We start from the raw sequence: 24,002 nt of genomic DNA, 5'->3' as shown, positions 1-24,002 counted from the left end.
GATTCGGGGGGGAAAACGGAATACAGATATTTAGCATATATGGCAAAAGATGCTAACAACCATTTACGTACACTACCAGTCAAAAGTTTTTGAACAATAAGATTTTTAATGTCTCTTCTGCTCACCGAGCCTGCATTTATTTGATCTAAAGTACAGCAAAAACAGTACAATTTTGAAATATTTTTAACTATTTAAAATAACTGCTTTCTATTTGAAATTTTATTTTTATAATGTAATTCATTCCTGTGCGGAATTTTTAGCATCATTACTCCAGTCACATGATCCTTTAGAAATCATTCTAATATTCTGATTTGCTGCTCAAAAACATTTGTTGAAACAGCTGACTAAATATTTTCAGTTTTTTAATGAATAGAAAGTTTAGAAGAACAGCATTTATCTGAAACAGAAATCTTATGTAACATTACAGATGTCTTTATCATCACTTTTGAGCAATTTAAAGCATCCTTGCTAAATAAAACTATTAATTTCTATTATTTCTTTCCCAAGAAAAAAATATATACTGACTCCAAACTTTTAAATGATATAGTCTATAATGTTACAAGAGCTTTTTATTTAAGACAGATGTTGATCTTTGGATATTTCTATTCATCAAAGAATCCTGAAAAAATGTATTCAACTGTTTTAAATATTGATAATAATAATAAATGTTTCTTGAACAACAAATCAGCATATTATAATGATTTCTGAAGGATCATGTGACACTGAAGGCTGGAGTAATGATGCTGAAAATTCTGCTTTGATCAAAGGAATAAATTACATTTTTAAATATATTCAAATAGAAAGCAGTTATTTTAAATAGTAAACTTATTTCACAGTATTACTGTTTTTACTGTATTTTGGATCAAATAAATGCAGGCTTGGTGAGCAAAAAACAAAAAAAAAAAAAAAAACATTAAAAATCTTTCTTTTGACTGGTATAGACAAAGTATTAACCAACAGATCAAACATTTCTTTTAATTACACGCAGCATTCGTCATTTGCAAATGTCGTCCCCGGTGGATGCAGGGGACAGTCCCGTGGCTAACATGTTCATTTTCCCACTTTGAAGTTTGTTGCTTACTACGATAACAGTATGGACCTATGCACTGAAAAGTGTGATGTTTAAAAAGTGAACTTCGTAATTGTTTCCAAGTCTCCTGTGAATAAATATTGAACATGGTGCATACTGATACACTCTTAAAAATACAAGTTTTCTTGGCATTTGTGGTTCCATGAAGAACCTTTTCATTGCACAAAAGGTTCTTTATAGTGGAAAATAAAGTTCACCAAGAAAATAAAATTCTTTTAAGATCTGATCAGGTTATTAGAGGAGCCAAAAATGGTTGTTCTATGGAATCACTGCAAAAAGACGTTTTTTGGAACTTTCATTTTTTTAATTTTTTTTTTTTTGGAGTGTTGATGGTTCCATATAGAATCTTTAACATTCGTGGAATCTTCACATTCTACAAAAGATTCTTTATAGTGGAAAATATTCTTTAGATAATTGAAATGTTTAAAAATTGTTTTTTTAAGAACTGTTCACTGAAGTGTTCTTTGAAGAACCTAAAATGTTTGTTGTGATAACCTTTTGTAACATTTGTTTTTAAGAGTGCATTTGACTAACAACCAGCCATTTAATTCAACATAGTTGCTTTTTAAGCCTAAAATTAATATGTTCATTGTTTTAGATTATTTATTATATCTCTTTTTTTCCGTCTCATTCAGACCCAGCCAATGAAAACAAGTCCTTTCTGCCTGTCTCCTGCACCCAGCAACACAAAGTGTGTGTGTGTGTGTGTGTGTGTGTGTGTTTTGATAATGCCTAATTGCTTAGTTATGTCAGTTTTTGCTAGCATGGATGCCCTCAGGTGGTTCTCTGTTAACATTATAATATGCAAATGAGATTCTTCAGTCATTTTGAGCTGCATTCCTAACAAGATGCCAGACAAATATAGGAGAGAGAGAGAGAGAGGAAGAGAGAGAGAGTTGGCGTTCAAAGGTTTATAAGGAGATGGATCGATCAGAAGTGAGGTAAAAAGAGACTGATCGACCGGAGCAGGACAGATGTAGTTAGCAGAGAGACTCTGCATGGATATTTACATAACTAAGCAAGTTAAACTGCTTCTCTTCTCTCAGATCGGTGAGTAATCAGATAAATAACTGGAAGTGTGTGTGTTTACATATGGAAATGGACTTTGGTGTGGTTTTTGTCTTTGTCATGAAAAGACATGAAGTGGTTGTTGGCGTAATCCCTCGTTGACATTTAGAAATGGCAATTTGCATGTAAGTTTGCAAACTTGTTGTACCAGTAACAAATGATTCACTGTTTACATAATAGAGGGAAGGAAGAAACGTTAATAATGCTTTTTTATCCTTAGTATTGAAGGATTTTAATACATTTTAATGGATTTATGATAATTCCAATACTTTTACAAATTCAATAAATAGTACTAAAATAATGTGTGTTTAAATTTGACTGATTTGACTGATTTTTGCCGTTTATGTGCCGTTTATTTACATAAGTGTTTATTATATACACTTATATACACAGATTGATGTATGTGAACGTGTTTGATAGGTTAAAGCCGAGGAGGCCGTTGAGATGACCAGTGTTCACGCTCCTCCACCTCCTCCAGCTCAGCCGGCTCTGCCACACACGCAACTCATGCTGGCAGGCAGTCAGCTCGCAGGGGTATGAGCTTACACACACACACACACACACACACAAACAAACAAACAGATACACTAGTGAAAAGCAAAAATCTTGTAAATCTTTTAGGGGAAACAAAATAGCACTACACAGGAATTAATATGTGACCCCTGACCACAAAACCAATCATAAGGGTCAATTTTTGAAATTGAGATTTAATAATAAATAAGAATGGTTGTTAGGATAGGACAATATTTAACCAAGACACAAATATTTGAAAATCTGGAATCTGAGGGTGCAAAAAAATCTAAATATTGAGAAAATCGAGTTTTAAGTTGTCCAAATGAAGTTCTTAGCAATGCATATTACTAATCAAAAATTACATTTTGATATATTTACGGTAGTAAAATGCACAGAATATCATGGAACATGATATTAATATCCTAATGATTGTTGGAATAAAAGAAAAATCGATCATTTTGACCCATACAGTGAATTTTTGGCTATTGCTACAATTATACCTGTGCTGCTTATGACTGGTTTTGTGGTCCAGGGTTACATTTTAGATTGTTTGCAGCTGCATTTTTTTTATTCCTTTTAGTTAAAGCTGCAATTTTTCATTTTCATGTGTCTCGCTCGTCAAGTGGCCAGTGGCATAAATTATGTGCTTTTTCATTAATTAAGATTTTAAGATTTTGAATGCTTTTTTTTTTTTAATTAAATATAATAAATTGTACATTTAATGAGTTTTAGCCATTTTAAATTTATTTACAGTTTGTCCAGATTACAGTGTTCTATCATGAAGGTTATAAAATCAAACATTCTAATTATGTATATTTTTATTATACAAATTACACATTTGTGACACTCGACCACAAAACCAGTCATAATGGGTCAGTTTTTTGAATTTAGATTTATACATCAAGCTTTCCATTGATGTATGGTTCGTTAGGACAGGACAATATTTGGCTGAAATACAACTTTTAAAAAATCTGGAATCTGAGGGTGCAAAAAAAAATTTAAATATTTAGAAAATCGCCTTTAAAGTTGTCCAAATGAAGTTCTTAACAATGCATATTACTAATCAAAAATGAAGTTTTGATATATTTACAGTAGTAAATGTGCAAAATATCATGGAACATGATCTTTACTTAATATCCTAATGATTTTTAGCATAAAAGAAAAACTGATAATTTTGACCCATACAATGTATTTTAGGCTATTGCTACAAATATACCCGTGCTACTTAAGACTGGTTTTGTGGTCCAGGGTCACATTACATTACTTTTTTTTTTTTTTTTAATTGAAATACTTCACCTATTTGCATTGCAATACGCACAGACAACTGTAAAAAAAAAATATTTTTTTTTTGAAGTTGTAAATAAAGATTACTGTAGTACATTTTTTTTCTTTTTAAAGTACTATTTCAGTCTTTCTAATTCAAATTGTTTAATTATTTGCCAATTCTTTGTAATTATTGGTAAAATTTACTAGCAGTTTCTGAGTAAAAATAGCTTCTACACTGCAAAAAAATGATTTTCTTACTTAGTATTTTTCTCTTGTTTTCTAGTATAAATATCTAAGAACTCTTAAATCAAGATGAATTTACTTTACAAGTAAAGTGACTTAAGATACTATGTCTTGTTTTCTAAAAAAAAAAAAAAAGGATCAAAATTTTGTTACTGTTTGCCTAAAACAAGCAATAGGACAAGAAAAATAATCTTGCTTAGCCTTTGAATTAAGATAATTTTTCTTACCCCATTGTCAGATATTTTTGCTTGTTTTAAGCAAAAAGTAACAAAATTTTGATAATTTTTTCAGAAAAGTCATTTTACTTGCTGTGTACACCCAATTTTTTCCAGTTTAGTTTACTTCCATTGTAAAACCCTGGCTTTGTGGCACTTTTATTAAACCAATAGAACAAATAAAAGTCAAAACAACTTGTTTGAAAATCCAGCTCCGGAAATAAGCTTATTTTTTATTTGCTATCCACCTTATTTTTCACATAAAAGCGGGAGCGGCCGTTTGTAAATTTGGTCTCATCCAGTCTCATCCGCATCCAGCTATTTTAAGCTAAACAAAACTATTCGTTTTGTTGCTTGATATTGCAAATTGGTGTGTCTTACCATGTTATTTTAATGTATTATCTTAATTATGAGCACACTGGTTTGTAGTGCAGTTTTACCGTTTATTGTTGTTTCTGTATAGCAGCAAATGAATCTGAAGTATCATCCATAAGCTTACTTCTGCATTGAATAGTATGTAGTATAAAATAATTAATTTCAGTGAAAACAAATTCTATATACATATATACAAACAGTGGAGCACAGCTAGCAACACTAAGGTCATGGGTTTGTTTCCCAGGGAAAGCAAGAACTGAGTATGCGTATCTTATGCAATGTTAAATATAAACACATCTGCCTAATGCATAAATGTAAATAGATGCATGGGTCTCGCTTGCTCTCTTTTGCTCTCTTTCTCTTTTGCTCTATGCTTGTATTAACTAAATGCCACTATGTGCTTTTTTTAACTTTTTAACCATGCTGTGGATGCCATCTTAGGCCCTGCTTGCTTAAGAGAAGTTGCTCCAGACGCCTTTTCTGCTTGGTGACGCTGTTCTTTTCTCCATCTTTTCTCTTCGTCCCTCGCTCCTCTCCTTCCTGTCTTCAGCTGGCCGCTCTCCTCCCTGCACAGCAGCAGCTGTTGTTGCAGCAGGCTCAAGCGCAGCTGTTAGCCGCAGCCGTGCAGCAGTCGAACGCCGCGCATGCCGCCCACGCCGCCGCCGCAGCCAATCAGCAGCAGCAGACGCAGCAGCAGCAGGCCAATCAGGCAGCAGCACAAGCCCAGTCTCAAGCCAAACCTGAGCAAGCTCCGCCTCCACTTCTGTCACAGCCTATCCAGCTCACTGCCCAGGTACCTTCAGCTCTGCGCTTGTAGGTTTTCGGGAAAGTGCGTTTTCGTTCGGAGGACAGATTTTTATTTTTTTTTTTTCCTGGATTAAATATATTCCATCAACAGCATCTGTGATGCAGTCAGTTAATAAATGAGAATTATTTAATAAATAAATGAGAATCTTTGTTACAATGTAAATATATATATTATATATATAAAATTACCTAAATATGAAAAATCCTACAAAATTATGACAATTTTATTATAGTTTTAATATTAATTTAATTATTTTATTTTTATTTAAATTAATTTAATGCAATTTAAATGTTTAAAATGTATAATATACATTTTTATTTAATTATATATAATCCTAATACAAAATAAGATAATTTTACTGTAGTTTTAATATAATTTACTATATTATGTTATTTTGCTATTAAATGTATTAAATAAGTAAATAACAAACATGTTTGCAATGAAAGCCTTACATTAATATTACACTTATTACCTACATTTAAATATTTAATAAATATATAAAATAAGATAAAATTATTGAATTTAAATCAAATATTTAAATTATTAAATTGTTTTGTCATTTAAATGTATTTAATGCAATTTAAATATAATTTTGGAATTTTTTTTAATTATTAAATAAAATATACCTAAAATCACAAGACAAGAATAATAGCATTTTATTATTTTTATATGATAAAATATTACATTATATAAATTATACATTTGTATTTGATTCATTAAATTTTATATATATATATATATATATATATATATATATAGATAGATAGTATAGAGGGCCAAATTACTCAAAATTAAATAATTAAATAAATGTATAAATAAATTGTTAAATGCAGAATTTAATTATTGAAAGCATAAATAAATGTATGAATATTTATTTATGTAAATATTTATTTATTTAAATATTTTTTATTTAATTATTTATTTGTTAAAATATTTAATTAATTAAATAAATAGAAACGCGTTTCTATTTATAGAAATTTGATAGAAACGTTATACATTTGATAGAAATGCGTTTCTATCAAATGTAGAAGTAGTTACATCGCGGAATTGATTTGTATGTATTTGCTTGTGTACACAATCCATCGGCACAGTCACACAAGCAAATACATACAAATCATTTCCGCGATGTAACTAATCCTACATTTGATAGAAACGCGTCATCAATGAAATATCATTTTGCAGTTAAGTGTGTGTGTTTCACAGACAACGTTATACTCCAGCTGTCAACAATACAGTAACATGTTCCACAAGAGTGTCAGTGGCTCATGTCACTCTCTGCTGATACATGTCAGTGAAAACCGGAAGTGTTAGCGGTTATGCCACTGAGCATAGTGGCGTGTGCTATTGGCTTCCGTGGGTTAGATGCCATATCACTTTATCCGCAAGAGTCAACAACAGATCTTTTACTGTACCATCCTCGATCAGCTATAGCTCGTCATGCGAAAAACATGAAAAATGCGCCTGAACTAGAAAGACCAAAGTAATTGAGCTGGAAAGGTGATGCCCACTATTGTTGAGTGACGTGCCGACAACCCCAAACCTCAAAATGAAATGTGGAGGCAATAAATAAATGCAGAAATAAATAAATAAATAAATATTTAAATAAATATTTAAATAAATAAATAATTAAATGCATAAATAAATATTTAAATAAATAAATAATTAAATAAATATTTATACAATTATTTATGCTTTCAATAATTAAATTATGCATTTAACGATTTATTTATATAAATTTCAACATTTATTTAATTATTTAATTTTGACTAATTTGGCTCTCCATAATGTGTGTGTGTGTGTGTGTGTGTGTGTGTATATATATATATATATATATATATATATATATATATATATATATATATATAAACTTTTAATACATTTATATAATGCAAATTTTAATACAATTTAAATGCATTTAATTTATACAAAAATAAATATAGATTAAAATACATATTTCAAGTATGTATCTTTTGTTGCTCACTCTCATAAGGCTTTCTGTCTCTCTCTGAAGGACATTCAGCAGTTGTTGCAGTTACAGCAGCTGGTCCTGATGCCTGGTCATCCTCTACAGTCTCCTGCTCAGTTCCTGCTGCCTCAAGCCCAGGCTCAGCAGGGTCAGCAAGGTGAGACACGCCTATTCACACATTACTTCATTATTTGCCTATGGGGGCTCTGTCACACCAATAACATTTGTGTGCACTGATGTCTTTAGTGAAAAATTGCTATTCATGCTCTTTCAGGTTTGCTTTCGACACCAAATTTGATTCCGCTACCTCAGCAAAGCCCAGGGAGTCTCCTGACCACCCCACCAAGACTGGGCCTTCAAGCACAGGTATGCAGCCAAAACGGGTTCAAACTACATTGGAAATAAAGTAGACTCCAAACTTTTTGATACTTAGAAATGAGTAGAAATTAACGTAATCTGTACATTAAGGGGAATCTGTTGAAATATGTTTGAAATGGAAGTGCTGTGTTTGAGAAAGTAGTGTGTTTCCCCAATCTGTGCTGTAGCATCATCTTGACGACAGGCTGTGGTCATTGCAGAGGGAGAAGAGCGTGGAGAGCGTTGTGAGCTCCGCCCCCTCCTCAGCCCCGCCCATGAGCTCCGTTCCCACGGTGACGGCTCATGCCGAGGAGCCCAGCGATCTGGAGGAGCTCGAACAGTTCGCCAGAACCTTCAAACAGAGGAGAATTAAACTGGGCTTCACACAGGTGTGTGTGTGTGTGTGTGTACTTGTTTTTGCTACATTGTGGGGACCAAATGTCCCCACAAGGATAGTAAAACCTGAAATTTTTGACATTGTGGGGACCAGCCTGCGGTCCCCATGGGTACAAAAGCTTATAAATCATACAGAATGAGTTTTTTTGAGAAAGTAAAAATGCAGAAAGTTTTCTGTAAGGGTTAGGTTTAGGGGTAGGTTTAGGGGTAGGGTTAGGGTAAGGGGATAGAAAATACAGTGTGGAGAGTATAAAAACCATTGCACCTATGGAGAGTCCCCACAAAGATAATAAACCAGACGTGTGTGTGTGTGTGTGTGTGTGTGTGTGTGATGATCTCTGATATTTTCTGATATTTTCTGTTGCAGTTCAGAAATATATACGTTTTTTCGAGACACTTATTTTTGACATGCAGTTAAAAATAAATACAATGAAATCTATTGAAATAAACAATACTTATTCATCATTTATTTGCAAGATAAGGGAGGCATTTTTGTCTTATTACCAATTTAATAATTTTATTACCAATGCGTTTAATGCGTTTGAATTTTTTTTAAATATTTAAAATAATCTTTTTTTTTTAAATATTTTTATTAAAATAAACAATGCTTTATGAATTTTAATTTTAATAACATTATAATACAAGTTTAATGCCTTTTTAGTAAATATTTTAAATACGCAACTATCATTTTTTATTTTATTGAAATAAACAATGCTTTGTTTTTTAAATTAATTTTGTAAAATTTTAATACAAGTTTAATTTTTAATAAATATTTAAAATATGCAACTATAACCTTTTTAAATATTTTTATTGAAATATACAATACTTTATTTATTTTGATTTTAATCACATTAATACAAGTTTAATGCATTTTAATTTTTAATAAATATTTAAAATATGCAACTGTCATCTTTTTTGTATTTTATTGAAATAAACAATACTTTATGTATCTTAATTTTAATAACATTTTAATACAAGTTTAATGCATTTAAATGTTTAGTAAATATTTAAAATATGCATTCATATGTATTTTAACTAATTTAGTAACATTTGAATACATTTTAATGGCATTGATTGTTTTAAAATAAATATTTTAAATATATAACTATTACCTTTTTTGTATTTTTATTGAAATAAACAATTTTAATGGTCAAATAAATCATTTTAATACCATTTTAATACAAATTTAATGCATTTGAATTTTTAATAAAGATTTACAATATGCAGCTATCATCATTTTAGTATTTTTGTTGAAATAAACAATACTTTATATATTTTAATGAGTTTAATAAAATTTTAATACAAGTTTAATGCATTTAAATTTTTAAAAAATATTTAAAATATGCAACTGTCATTTTTTTTGTGTTTTTACTGAAATAAACTTAAATAGCGTTTTAATGCAAGTTTAAAGCACTTGAATTTTTAAGAAATATTTAAAAATATGAAACATATCATCTTATCAAAAAATATCTTCTTTTTTTTTTTACCGAAATAAACCATAATTATCATTTATATAATCAAGGGAAGCATTAATCACAATTAAATGACAGTGGTCATTCTGAAGCAGCATTTACATCTTTATGTGTTTTAATTTATTTAATAATTTTATTTACATTTTTCTAACTTTTAATACAATTTAAGCATTGTTGATTTCAAATAAAAATACCAAAAAAGATAGTTGCATATGGTCAATATTTATTAAACATTTAAATGCATTATTTATCAAATTTTAATGCATTCTGGATCAAACTTTCTTTATTGACTTTTTTTTTTTCATTATAAAATATAATCCCAAAATACAACAATATATCATATAAACTAATAAAATATAATTTCAGAATATAATGTTATAATAATCTAATCATAATAATACATAAAAGGATATAGGCAAAATAAATAGCGTTTTTTTTTTTTTTCAAATTAATTTAGTATGATTTTAATGCATTATTTTGGGTTAGACTTTCTTTATTGACTTAATTTTCTTTCAAATCACATAGGATACCAGCTGTACTGTTACTTTACTAAGAAAGTTGGCAAAAAGGTCAAAACCTATAACTCACAATGAGAATTTAGCTTTAATTATGATATTTAGTGAAGATTATATAAATCATGAGTTGCTTTAAGAGAAAATATGGCTAGCACATATTTTATCTGAATGAGATCACATTTTGCTCTGAACTTTCTTAGAGAATGTGTGAGAAAAAACCACATAAGGTGGAATCGAAATAACATATGAAATGTAAACTAACCTGTACTTAAGCTAAACTAGTCCTGTCTGCATAATGGTAACTCTGCTCCATGTCTTAATGCAGGGGGACGTGGGTATGGCCATGGGCAAACTGTACGGCAATGACTTCAGTCAGACCACCATCTCACGTTTCGAGGCTCTCAACCTCAGCTTCAAGAACATGTGCAAACTCAAACCCTTGCTGGAGAAATGGCTGAGCGATGCAGGTGTGTGTTTCTGTCAGTTTCCTGTTGGTGTTTCACAACAGCGTTCCCTGTGATTCATGTCGTGTGTGTGTTTGTGTTACAGAAACTATGGCGATAGACAACATGCTGCCGAGCCCCAGTTCGCTGTCCTCTCCTCTGCTGGGCTTCGAAGGCTTGCCTGGACGCCGCCGAAAGAAACGCACCAGCATCGAGACCAACGTCCGCATAGCCCTGGAGCGCAACTTCATTTCGGTTAGACGCACACATGAACACATCGCATGTTGTGAGAAAATGTGTTTCGTTCACATGACTTGGATCATTCTGTAGAGCACACCTCAGCTTCAGGAATGACCTCTTTTTTGCTGTCTCATGATAAAAAAATATATTGGTTTTTAAAAAATGCTGATGCCATTTTTTTTCTCTCTGGAGAATCAGAAGTCTACTGCAAACTAATTTATTGCAATATACAGTATAAGAATTATGTTACTGCATTAAGGCCCTTATTCATCCAGCATGACTGTAGAAGTATTACTGAACCATTTTTGCACATTAGACATATCATCAAAATTATATGCATTAAACATATAATATCATAGGCATTATTCCAGAAGGTTGTCTTTGGACAATTTGACAGTGTAGTCATTTGACAATGGCTCCCAACCAAGGTAAAATAGCAAATAGAAATGAGCATAAGATTGTTAGAAAAATATATTTATTTAATTATAAAATGCAATGATATGTTATATAATAATAATTATGATAATGTTTATGATATCTTATAAATTGCTTGTAATGTTGTTTATTTTTATGTCTATATATCATAAAATAATTTAAAACATAATTTCAGAATATAATATATAATGTAATCACAATGATAATGAGACATTTTATGATATGCTGTTACATTTGTTACAATTTGTTAAGTCGATTTCAATAAAATAAACAAATACAAATAAAAAATAAAATGAATGTTATAAAATATAATAATATATTATATAGTTATAATGATGCATTTTATGATATGATGCATTTCTTGCAATGTTCATTTGCAAGTTGCTTTAGATAAAATGTAAAAAAAAAATCAAATCAAATGTTATTTTGAATTAAATAAATAAATTACAAATAAATAAATACAATAAAATATGTTTAGATTTAGAATATTAGAATAGTTATGCATTTTATGAAATCTTATGTTAATTTGATTGCTATGTTAATTTGTAACTTGCTTTAAATTAAATTATATTAAATTAAATTAAATTAAATTATATTTTAAATAGACTGTTTATTGATTTATATGGTGAGTACCACTATAATAATGCTGCATTTTATTAAAGTTTTATTAATTTAATTTAATTTAATTTAATTTCATAGACTATTTATTAGTTTATATGGTAGGTTATATGGTAAGTATTTTATTAAAATGCTTGCAGTGTTCATTTGTAAGTTGCTTTAGATAAAATAAAATAAAAAATGAAATAAAATTAAATGAAAAATGTTTTTCATTTGTAAGTTAATTTGGATTAAAATTGTAAAATATAAATACAAAATAAAAATTGATATTTTAAGATATAATAATATTAGTATATTATTTTAATGATGCATTTTATGATATGATAAACTGCTTTCAATGTTAATTTGTAAGTTTGTAAAATAAAATAAAATAAAATAAAATAATAAAACTAGATTATGTATTGGTTTATACGGTAAGTGGTACCATTAAAATAATGATGCATTTTATTGATATACTTGCAATGTTCATTTGTAAGTTGCTTTGGATAAAATAAAATAAAATAAAATAAAATAAAATAAAATAAAATAAAATAAAATAAAATAAAATAAAATAGTCTATTGCTTTACACAGTGAGTGGAACACAATTAGCACTAAGAGCTGGTGAATCTAAAAACTAAAAAGGTGACAAAACCCAAACCACACCCAATCCAAGATCATTTCAGTGTCTTATACCACACAGTACAGATTAGTTAATCCTCTAAAGACACTTCAATTGTATGGCTGCACAATGCGTCACTTTTTTTTCTGGTAAGCACCCCACCTGTGCTGGTAAGGACTGGTGCGTTTTTTTCCAAGGAATCCCATTTAAGATCAAGTCAAGGCAAACAGCCAATACACTCGAGGCACTGTTTCTTCCCATTTCTGAGTAAATGTAATTACAAGGTTACGGTCAGTTCCGAATCATTCTTAAGGATTCAGCAAGTCTGTGTTTACATGCAGTTTTGAGTATCAGTTGCGCAACCTTTTTTTGATCGTGCTTTTATTATTTCGTGCATCAACATGAAATTGTTCCTGGCTGAAACTTGCACTTGGTACAAATGTTTGGTATGTCTCATGTACTCATGCACCTCATCTCACCCCCAGAACCAGAAGCCTACCTCTGAAGAAATCCTGCTGATGGCCGAGCAGCTCAACATGGAGAAAGAGGTCATCCGAGTCTGGTTCTGCAACCGACGGCAGAAAGAGAAGCGTATAAACCCCACCAGCGCCACCCCTCCTCTGCCCAGCCAGCCTCCAGCGCCGACGCACAAACCGCCCTGCTACAGCCCGCACATGGTACACCCACTCACGGCTTCAGCCATTGATCTGGCCCCAAGCCATTTTTGTGGTGAAATGTTGTTTGGATGGTGCATTGTGTGGAAATGGGCACAAACAAAGGAGACGTGTCTGATCATGACATGACTGAATAATGTTCCACCATAAAATGAAAATTGGACCTTTGAAAGTATTAAGGAATGTCATGAGGAGACGTACGTTTGTTAATTAGAGTCTTCTTCCTTTTTCCTGTAGATGTCCAGTCAGGGACTGGCTCAGGTGGCTACCAGTCTCAGCACAACAGGTAGGAAGAGCAGTTCAAATGAATGTACGCTTAGCAATCGTGGCTTTAAGAACTGACGCTGAACCTTTCCCTTGAATCTAGCCGTCAGTCCCACACCTTCTGTGGCCTGCCCTCTCAACCCCAGTGGACATGCAGCACTGAGCTCCGCCCCTTCCTCTGTGACTCCGCCTCCTCTCAGCACAGTCAGCCCCACTCCGCCCAGTCTCAGCAGCCCTGGCCTGAACACAGGGTAAGAAGCCTTTTCATCCGTTTAATAATAATAATAATTATTGTTATTATTATTATTATTATTATTATTATTATTATTATTATTATTAACAGCAAATAATATTAATAATAATGTTAATTATTAATAGCAAAAAATACACTATTATAAATTATTTTAAGTATGTTATTACGAAATAAGTTTGACACTGTATAGTAATAATGAGAAACTCTTTAAAATTACAACAACAATATTAATAATAATAATAATAATAGCAAATAATACATTATTATAAATTATTTTAAGGATGTTATTCTAAATAACAATATTATTAATGATAAAGATCCTTATGTATATATATGAATGTTAGTTTAGTCATGTTTACTATAATTTGCCATTTTAAAAAAACTAATTGCAAATTTGCACAAATGTATTATCCAGTGTTGTACATAATGTTAATTATTTTACACCATTTATTTTTTAATAATAAATTATAATAATATTAATTAGTAGTAATGTTATTATATTTATTATTATTAATAATATTTAATGATTATTATTATTATTATTATTATTAAACAATCAGTTAATCCTTGCAATATTTGTTTAAATCTTACATATTGAGTCAGAAAATATTATGAATGTTATTTATTTATGTATTTATTGTACTTTAACATTTTAAACACTGTTTGCAAAATTGTGCATAAATTTAGCATCCAGTGTTACAATTTTAAACCAGAATTGTCAAATATATTTAATAATAATAATAATAATCAATTATAATATTTTAATATTATTATTATTAAACAATCAGTTATTTTGTTTAACTGATTAAGAAATAGAAGAAAATATTCTGAATGTTATTGATTTATTTATTTATTTATTTATTTGTTATACTTTAATGTTTAAAATCACATTTGCAAATTTGCAAAAATGTAGTATCCAGTGTTACATAAACTAATATTACATAATTACATAAAGTAATAATAATAATAATTATTATTATTATTGCTCTTATTATTATTATTATTATTATTCTAACATTTAATATAATAACTGAATAATAAATTATAATAATATTTATTAGTAGAATTTATTTTTTATTATTATTACACAATCAGTTAATGCATGCAATCATCTGCAATCATACTATATCAGTGTTCATTTATTATTTATAGTACATCTGATGTTCAAAAATATTGGCATAAATCCAGCATCCGGTGTTCTGCATTACACAATATGTTGAGATCATTAATTGTTGAGATCATTGATATTTCTGTCAGCAGCTTTCATTATGACTAAGCATGCTGAACTGGAATAATTACAGCTTTTCTGTAGTCTTATCATACTTGTTTTCGGAATGAGATCTCTATTCTCACATGTGTTCCAAACCCATCAGTTTTAATCTAAACTGCATACTGAATTTCTTGCTCTTGAGTTTTCTTTTATTGTCTGTCTAATGTAAGTCTTTCCAGCATGCAAAATAAACACAACCCTCACGACGGGCGCAGTTGCTCTTGAAATGTCACTAAAAATGCTTGCTTCTCTCTGCATGTGTGAATGGCGTGTGATTGTGGGCACGTGTAAATGACACCACACACGTTACAGGAACACAATGATGGGCGTAAGCACAGGAATGAACCAGGCCCTCATCAGCAGCAACCCTCTGGCCACAATGCAAGGTTTGTCATAGTGAGAGGATGAGAAAAAGGACAGAAAATTGTTTAAAAATGGTTGCATGGAAATGTAGAAATAAGGAGGAGAACATAATAAGAGATCAGTTAGAATAACATGAGGGAAACCTTTCCATCATTCACCATCAAAGAGCCGTCCACTATACTCTCACCGCATATTCGTAACATCTTCATCCTCACTACTTACATATGTGTGTTTGTCTGTGTGTGTGTGTGTGTGTGTGTGTGTGTGTGTGTGTGGTTTGTTTGTGCACCTTGTCTGTCTCTTTCAAAAGCACCTGCCATATCTATGCCTATATATTTGTCCTTAAACTCATTTTCATCCTAACCACTTCAAACTTTTTGCCACCAACAGAGTGCTGGATGCACAGACGTATGTCTAGAAGCGTTCTGTATGTTTACTCCAAAGTAAAGGTTAAAATGGCCGATGTGTTGCCTCGCAGTTGACCAAACAATGTTTGGGCTGCACAACTACTTTGGTTTATACTCCAGTTTATTTTCTCTGTCTAAATCTGTATCTGTAAAATAATATTATTAAATAAAATACATTACTAAAATATTAATACAATTATAATATTTATAAATGTATTAACTGAAATCTACAAATACTATGTTTTATACTATATATATATATATATATATATATGTATGTATGTATGTTTTCTTTTTTTAAGGTATACCATTTAAAAGTAAAAAAAAAAAAAAAAAAGATTTATTTATTCAAAAACAGTACAATGATTTTTTTTTTATCAAAACAATACTTATTCAGCAAGGATGTTAAATTTGCTTACCATTTAAAATTCTGGAAAAAAAAAATATTACATAAAATTAGTCAATTTTATTTATAAAAATCAAATGTGTGCATTGAAAGCTATGAATAATATTATTGAACACTATTGACTATTATTAGTTGTTTATTTGTTTATTTATTCAAAAACAATACAATAATACTTCTACCAAAACAATACTTTTATTTAGCAAGAATGCATTAAATTTGCTTACCATTTTAAAGTCTGAAAAAAATGAGTAAATTTAATTTCTAAAAATCATATGTGTGAAGTGAAGGCTATGAATAATATTATTGAATATTATTAAGTTGTATTTATTTTTTTGTTTATTTGTTTGCTGGCTTTTTACAAAACAATGCAATAATACTTTTACCAAAACATACTTTACATACTTTTATTCAGCAAGTATGCATTAAATTAGCTTACCATTTAAAAGTAAAACAAAAATTATATTAAATATTATATTTATAAAAATCATGTGATTTGAATGCTATGAATAATATTATTTAATATTAAGTTTTATTTATTTCTAAAAACAATACAATAATTCTTTAATAAAAGCAGTACTTTTTTCAGCAAGTATGCATTAAAATTTGAAGTCTGAAATAAATTATATTAAAATATATTAAATATTAATAAAAATTAGTATGTTTCATTTATAAAAATTCTTATGTGTGAAGTGAAAGCTATGAATAATATTACTGAATACTATTAAGCTTTATTTATTTATTTATTTAATAACATTTTTACCAAAAGCAACATTTCTTTTAGCAAGGACGCATTAAATTAGTTTAAAAGTCTGAAAAAATTGTTAAATGTTAATAAAATTTGTAAAATACTATTAAGTTTTATTTGTTTATCAATACAATAGCACTTACCAAAACAATACTTTTATTCAGCAAGGATGCATTAAATTATTCAAAACTGACTGTCAAGACATATAATGTTACAAAACACTTACATTTCATAACGTAAATGCTGTTCTTTTGAACTTTTTAATTATCAAATAATCCTGATAAAATGTTTTTTCACAAACGTATTAAGCAATAAAATAGTTTTCAACGTTGATAATAGTAAATGTTTCTTGAGCAGCAAATCAGCATATTCATTTCTGAAAGATTTACAGGTTATGTAGTACTGCAGCTCTCAATCAGCCGGTTTTAAGCTCCAGCACGCTTTTGGTGGGAAAGCGGCATCAGGCACCCATTTATATATGCACTGTATGCCCTAATTTGCTTTCTCTTATCTCTCTCTCTTTCCCTCTCATCTCTCATCGGTTTCACAGCCCTGGCTGCCAGTGGTGGACAGATGCCCATTTCCGCTCTTGAGGGCAGCGGTCAAATGTTCCTGGGTGGAGCTGGAGGTCCAGGAGCTGGACTTCGCCCGTCCCTCTTCCTAAACCGCCCCACTTTACTGCCCCTGGCGAGGAGCGCAGGCATGGGTCTGGTCGGCACCCCCAGGGCTTCTCCGCCTCCTGGCGCCAGCGGCACAAGCCCAGACTCCTGCTCCGTCTCCCCCTGCTCAAGCCCCGCCTCCTTCTGCTCATTAGGCGACGCCTCGCCGCCCCCTCTGGGCGGAGCCATGGCCGAGTGACGCCCACACCAACCTGCTGCACTCGAGGGGAGTCAGAGGGGCGGAAGAAAGAAGACAGACAAGACTCGCCTTTTCAACCAAAGCCATCTCTCACTCCCTCCATTTCTCTCTCGTGCTCTCTCTCTCTCTCTCGTTACGTCTTTTAATGCCAAAAATACAGAGAAATGAGCAGGGGTAATGAGAGAACAGGATAACGGGGGACTGTTTAAACCAAAAAATTGACCTATACAGCGTGGAGAGGTGGCTACTTCAACGGAGCTACTTTGAGAATGTACATTTATTCCTTTCCGAATGGAAAAAGACAAACCTACACGAACAGATGAATTCGAGGGCAGGGTCGAGAGCCAAAAAAACTTTGCGAAGGAAAACGGGTGGCAACGAACGGAACAAAGGAAGGACATTTGACAAGTGTCACTGGATGGTAGAAAGAGAAACCAAAAAATAAAAACACACGGAGGAAGAATGGAAAGACTCACAAAGACAAAAAATGCCAAAACCAAAATACCAAAAACCAAAAAATCGGAGAGAAAAGCTTTACCTAAGACTTTAAAACCTGACTTGTCCAGGATCAGATTAACTCTACAATACCAAATACCATTTTTTCCCATGCACCCCTTATAATTTCAACTTTTTGTAAATGTATTTCTCAATCTACCTCTCGTAACCAAGTATTTAGATTTTCTCATTCTTCTTCATTCCATTTTCACATTTCCAGCAAAAAAGAATTCAGAGGGATTTTTTTCTCCACTTTCTCATGCTTACTGTGACACACATTTCTGACAAACTCCCTTTCCATCACTGATCATCCACGCCTCAAACTTCGACTCACTTTTCTTGGATACCAAAGCGTTTGTCTGGCCTTTTGCGTCAGCTAAGACCTCAGACATGTCAAAAAAACCCAACACGCATAAGGAGAAATTAAAAACAAAAATCCCCCCAAGCCCCCAAAACCCCTGCCCTCCATCCTCTCCGGACCCCTCTCCTGTGCCTCGGACAAAAAAAAGAAAAAAGAAAAAGGTGGGCCGAATGAAGAAAAGCAAGAGGAGCAGCGACTGAAGAGGATCCGAGGAAACTCGCAGGGGGAAAATCCAACAGGGGGAGACATGTGATGTCGCCGTTGTCGCTATTTTTTTGTTTTTATTTTTCCAACACACGGATTAAACCAAAAATGAAACCAAACCAAAACCAAGTTTTGACTAAAACTGAACTTTACTCAAAGGAATGAAACCAAATACCAGGAGTGGACCACAGGAGGTGCACGAGGAGGATGTTTTTAGAGTAGCAAGACTCAGAAGATCATTCCTTCACCTCCTCCCTCCTTCTTTTTTCCGTTAAGTCGATGCTTTCGCTCTCCTTCCTGGACGGGAGAATATTTATTAACCTCATCGAACTGAACTTCAGAATATATATATATACATATATATTTTGTTTTATTGCTTTTTTCCTCTTGGTCTGTCTGTTTATGCTGTATGACTCGTCTCATTGCTTTATATTTTTGGGATAATGGGGTGACGTATTGCCTATTTTCATATTTCGTGCGTTTCGTCATTTTGAATTGATCGTGCCAGGAGGGTTTTGAAACAATACTGTGAACATGTAGCTTCCAAGTTCTGCGAATGTTGCGAAACAATAAGCCAAAACTGAAGACGTACCAAAAGCGAAAACTTTTCTTTTTTTTCGACACCAAATAGCAACCAAACCAATGCACAGCGCGTGGAGAAAGACCGTATTGGTGCTGAGACGTGTGTGAATGTGGAAGCTCATCTCCAGCATGGAAACCAAACCGAAACATGACCGTAACCTTCGCTCGGCGTGTCGGCGAAACGGTTTTTGACTATGCGATCTTAGACGCATACGAAAACGCGGACAAACGAGAAATGTAGAGGTGGGTGGGACCGGGTGGGACGGGGTTTAAAAGCGACTGGAAATCCAGTTGACGTTACACTTCTAGAGGGAATGTACCTGTTAGTGCTTTGATAGATTTTGTAGGAAAAAAAAAATCTATGTTCAACTGCTTACTATTGCTAATGTAAAAAAAAAAAAGGCTGTGATAAAATAGTCCTTATGAAATGTTGATGATGATGATGATGACTTGATTTTAGACCAAAAGCTTTAAACTGTCTCTCTTTGATTTTTTTTTTTTTCCCTCGAAAATTTGTATTTATTGTGTGAGGGGAGGGTGTTTCGACGATTTATATGTTTCCAACTCTTCATCTTATTTATTGGCTTATTTATGTATTTATAGCATTTTAATTTATCGATTCGGTCTTTTTTTAATCTTCGTAAAACCAAAACCTGTGGGGTATCTTCAAAGTGATGACAAACTTGCGTTTTTAAAACCAAAAACTGACTGTTTTTGTGGGCACCTTTTCAGAAAATCTGTCCACTGCTTTCGAGAGAAGTTTCCAAACTGTATCTCTCACACTTAGTCGACGTAATGTATAGTTATGCGCTCATTTTAAGTATAACTCTCGTTCCAACTGTTTGTTTTCATTTAGATTTTGCTCGTTTTGTTTTTCTTTTTTTTTTAGATGCGTTGGATGAGGGAAAAAGAGTGAGAGAGATACGCTTCTGCATATACCTCATGTTTGATTAGAAATGCCAAATAGATGGGAAAAAAGCTTTAAGAATTTGACAAAGGGGAGCAGAGGAGATGTTGCTCAGGAGAGGGTCTTTTTAGCGTCTTTTTCGCGTGAGTATAAGGGTTCACAGATTTCCCCAGATTATCTATCCTACGTCCGGTTCACATATCCGGCCCACGATCGGTTTTGAAGAACAGTTGATGGCAGATTTAGTTTTCGCATCGGTTTTCTATGTGCTCATGTGATTCTTGGTTTTTGTATATATCTCTGTGTGTTGGTGTGTGCGGACGGCTCTGCTGTAGAGGGCCCCGAATGATACCAAAGTTAAACCTCTACCGCGGGACCTCTCACATGCTGGACGCACTCAAATGCATGGACGTTCTTGTAGACATGCACACGCAAAATTGTTCTTCGACCATTTGCAGCAGGAATGTCCACGACTGCATCGTTGTCATTGTGCAGTACGTTCTGTTGTTTTGCATTGCCAAATAGACACATTTAAACAGAATTGTCGGAATTTTCTATCTTAGCTACATTCAAATTAGAATCTAGAACAGTTTCAGTTATTTTTAAGTAATATCCAATGCCACATTTCCCATTTGTTTCCCTACAGCTTCAATCCAAAGGTTACTGATTAGGTCAACAAAGGAAGATTTCCATGCTAAAAAACCTCAAGAGTTGAAACCAAAGAGTTCTGCCGTAACATGTTGTCAGGAAACATGCAGATGCTTTTCCTTTCGTTCACAGAACACATACCCGCTTCTCTTTTTGACATTAGATGTTGATGACGATGCTAACTCCATGATGACGATGGTCACTTTCGACTCTGTATTTTTGCGAAGATCCTTTTTCCTCTCTGTCGGTGTGTGTCTCGCTCTTACCTCAGAAGCTCTTCATGGAATTTGTAATCCGCTCTGGATTTGAATCTGGATTTTGTTTCAGAACTGTTGAACTGTCTGTTACTCATCGCTCTCTGTGTGCCTGTTGTATGGGGTGGGAACGGGGTGGGCAAAGATGGGAGGGGGCCAAACAGCCAATAAGTGTTAGGATTAAAGTGCAACTTTAGACCAAAAAATGTGTCCAAGTCTGGTTCTGTTTTCTCCTTTATCTTTTAAAAATGCTTGTGTGTGGGAAAATAAGGATTTTGATTCACTTCCAGAAGAATTTATTCACCCTGATCCAAGATGGTCATGTCTTTCTTTTTCAGTCGCAAAGAAATAGTTTTTTGAGGAAAACATTCCAGGGTTTTTCTCCATACAGTGGATTTCTATGGCTCCCAATGGTTTGAACTTATAAATTTGCTTTTTCAATGCAGCTTCAAAGGGCTCTACATGATCCCAGCTGAAAGAATAAGTGTCTTATCTAGCGAAGCGATCTGTCATTTTCTAAAAAATATAAAAATGTATATACTTTTTAACCACAAATGCTCATCGTGCACTAGCTCAACCTCATGCATTATGTAGTAGTCATGTTGAAAAGGTCACACGTGACATAGGTATATAAAATTTTTTTTTTTTTAGAAAATGACTGATTGCTTTGCTAGATAAGACCCTTGTTCCTCGGATGGGGTGGTGTACAGTAATTTGAAGCTGCATTAAAACTGCAATTTGGACCTTCAACCCACTGATTCCCATTTAAGTCCACTAAATAGAGAAAAATCCTGGAATGTTTTCCTCAAAAAAATTCATTTATTTGTGACTGAAGAAAGAAAGACATGAACATCTTGGATGACATGGGGGTTAGTAAATTATCAGGATTTTTTTATTCTGGAAGTATATTAATCCTTTAAGAAACATTTTACTCTACTGTTAAACTCTAGGTTATGAAGCCCTTTGGCAGGTTTTTGCAAGGTATGCAGTGTCAAATAACATGTTGCTAGAACATCACAAGTTGTTTACCATCCAATCATAAGGTAAACAATGCCTACCTTATTAAATTTTCATGCACTTTCATGAATGCAGCCATAGAAACTCACGCACTTGGTGTAATTTCATCACCTGAGGGAAATGTTAAAAAAAATAATAATCAATTTAGGCTTCCTTACTAAAACAAGCTCCATGCTGGTTCTGTCTTGCATTTGTCCAATTCATGTTTTTAGGTTTGTAAATATGTAAATTAAATGAAGTATGAACTGAATGCAACTTGAAACACGATAACTCAGAATTATGTTAACCCATAGTTAAAATGAGCCAAGTGTAAAAAGCCCAATTCAAAAAATATTTAATAGAAGTAAAGGTTATTTGACAGCATTAGTGGCACAATGCTGCTCACCACATAAATGATTTCAAATTATTTTTGGAGGGTTTATATACAGAAATGTGAAGTTTGGATTTCTATAAAAACACTTACAGCTGAGGTCAAAAGTTCACACCTAACAGAATCTGCTAAATATGAATTATTTGACCAAAATAAGAGGGATCACACAAAATGCATGTTATTTTTTTTTATTTAGTACTGACCTGAATACGAGATTTCACATAAGAGACATTTACATATAGTCCACAAGAGAAAATAATAGTCGAATTTATAAAAAATTACTCTGTTCAAAAGTTCACGTACACTTTTGATCATTAAGGTAACAACACAGTATTAAGAATTGAGTGTATGTAAACTTTTGAACAGCTGTTTTTATAAATACAACTATTATTTTCTCATGTGGACGTCTTTTATGTGAAATATCTTATTCAGGTTATTAATTATTTTGCATAACTGATGCTTCCTTATATACCTGATACAGTTATACTGTATATACCTTCCTTTTTATACATTGCTTATTCTTGGAAAACTATCCAGGCTGCTTTTTACAAGCTAAATGTTTGGAAAAATGGCTTTATAGTTTAAATAAATATAAATTAAATTATAGCAGTAGTGTGACAGTCTGGTAAGCTAATAGTAGAGTTGTTCTGAAGGAACAACACAGAGCAACCTCACGTTACTCTAGGAGGATTTAACTGCGTCGTCTAAATGACACATTACTAACAAAAGTTAATTCAATGTTAGCTAAGAAATGGCTAGCTATAAAAGAAAACATTCATGTCACACTTCCCAGCTGTCACGCAATGGAAATCCAAGTCCTTAGGAGAAAAACATTAAGCACGGGAATGTAAGGCATTCCCAAACACTTTCAAGTTTTAACACTAACAAGCTGAGGATCGCTCAGGCCCGGGTTTCTAAGAATCACTCTCTTAAAAGCTGGTTATGAGGTGTTTTGAGAAGTCGGTAAAGCACCGCTTTTTAACATCTACAGCAGTTCAAGACCTCTTTTGCTGTGTGATGTCATTTCTAAACTCATGACGCATAAATATTTGGATGGTTTGAAATCCCAAACTGTCTATTTACCTTTACTCGTCTACCTTTAATGAAGCACTACTGCTAGTCTTTAAAAGAGTAGTCGACTGTGGCACCATGGTACAGTAATGGTATCAGAGATGTTAAGTCAATTGATATGGACCATGGTATTAAATGAGTAGGGTCCAATATTTATGCACCATTTAAATGTTCATTAAAATGGTATACCATGATATTTGTAAATATACCTCACGTAGTAGAACTAAAATGTTT

General features: G+C 32.3%; 1 protein-coding gene across 2 annotated transcripts in view; it reads left to right on the top strand.

Annotated features, from left to right (window-relative positions):
* The window catches only part of LOC127182364 (POU domain, class 2, transcription factor 2), a 64,931-nt gene extending 43,498 nt beyond the window's left edge, over positions 1 to 21,433 (top strand). The window contains exons 4-16 of one of the 2 annotated variants that reach the window (XM_051137644.1): positions 1,726 to 1,789; positions 2,586 to 2,692; positions 5,321 to 5,563; positions 7,590 to 7,701; positions 7,819 to 7,910; positions 8,090 to 8,290; positions 10,610 to 10,751; positions 10,834 to 10,982; positions 13,105 to 13,296; positions 13,531 to 13,579; positions 13,661 to 13,808; positions 15,393 to 15,466; positions 17,552 to 21,433. In XM_051137644.1, the coding sequence (XP_050993601.1) occupies positions 1,726 to 1,789; positions 2,586 to 2,692; positions 5,321 to 5,563; positions 7,590 to 7,701; positions 7,819 to 7,910; positions 8,090 to 8,290; positions 10,610 to 10,751; positions 10,834 to 10,982; positions 13,105 to 13,296; positions 13,531 to 13,579; positions 13,661 to 13,808; positions 15,393 to 15,466; positions 17,552 to 17,859 (1,881 nt within the window). In that variant the 3' untranslated portion in view covers positions 17,860 to 21,433. Of the gene's footprint in view, positions 1 to 1,725; positions 1,790 to 2,582; positions 2,693 to 5,320; positions 5,564 to 7,589; positions 7,702 to 7,818; positions 7,911 to 8,089; positions 8,291 to 10,609; positions 10,752 to 10,833; positions 10,983 to 13,104; positions 13,297 to 13,530; positions 13,580 to 13,660; positions 13,809 to 15,392; positions 15,467 to 17,551 lie in introns of those variants that run through there. The other variant, XM_051137643.1, reaches the window with a different exon arrangement.
* Positions 21,434 to 24,002: the final 2,569 nt, after the last annotated feature.

The sequence above is a fragment of the Labeo rohita genome, chromosome 19 (assembly GCF_022985175.1).
Source record: "Labeo rohita strain BAU-BD-2019 chromosome 19, IGBB_LRoh.1.0, whole genome shotgun sequence".
Lineage (NCBI taxonomy): Eukaryota > Metazoa > Chordata > Actinopteri > Cypriniformes > Cyprinidae > Labeo > Labeo rohita.
This window is presented reverse-complemented; position numbering and strand designations above follow the sequence as displayed.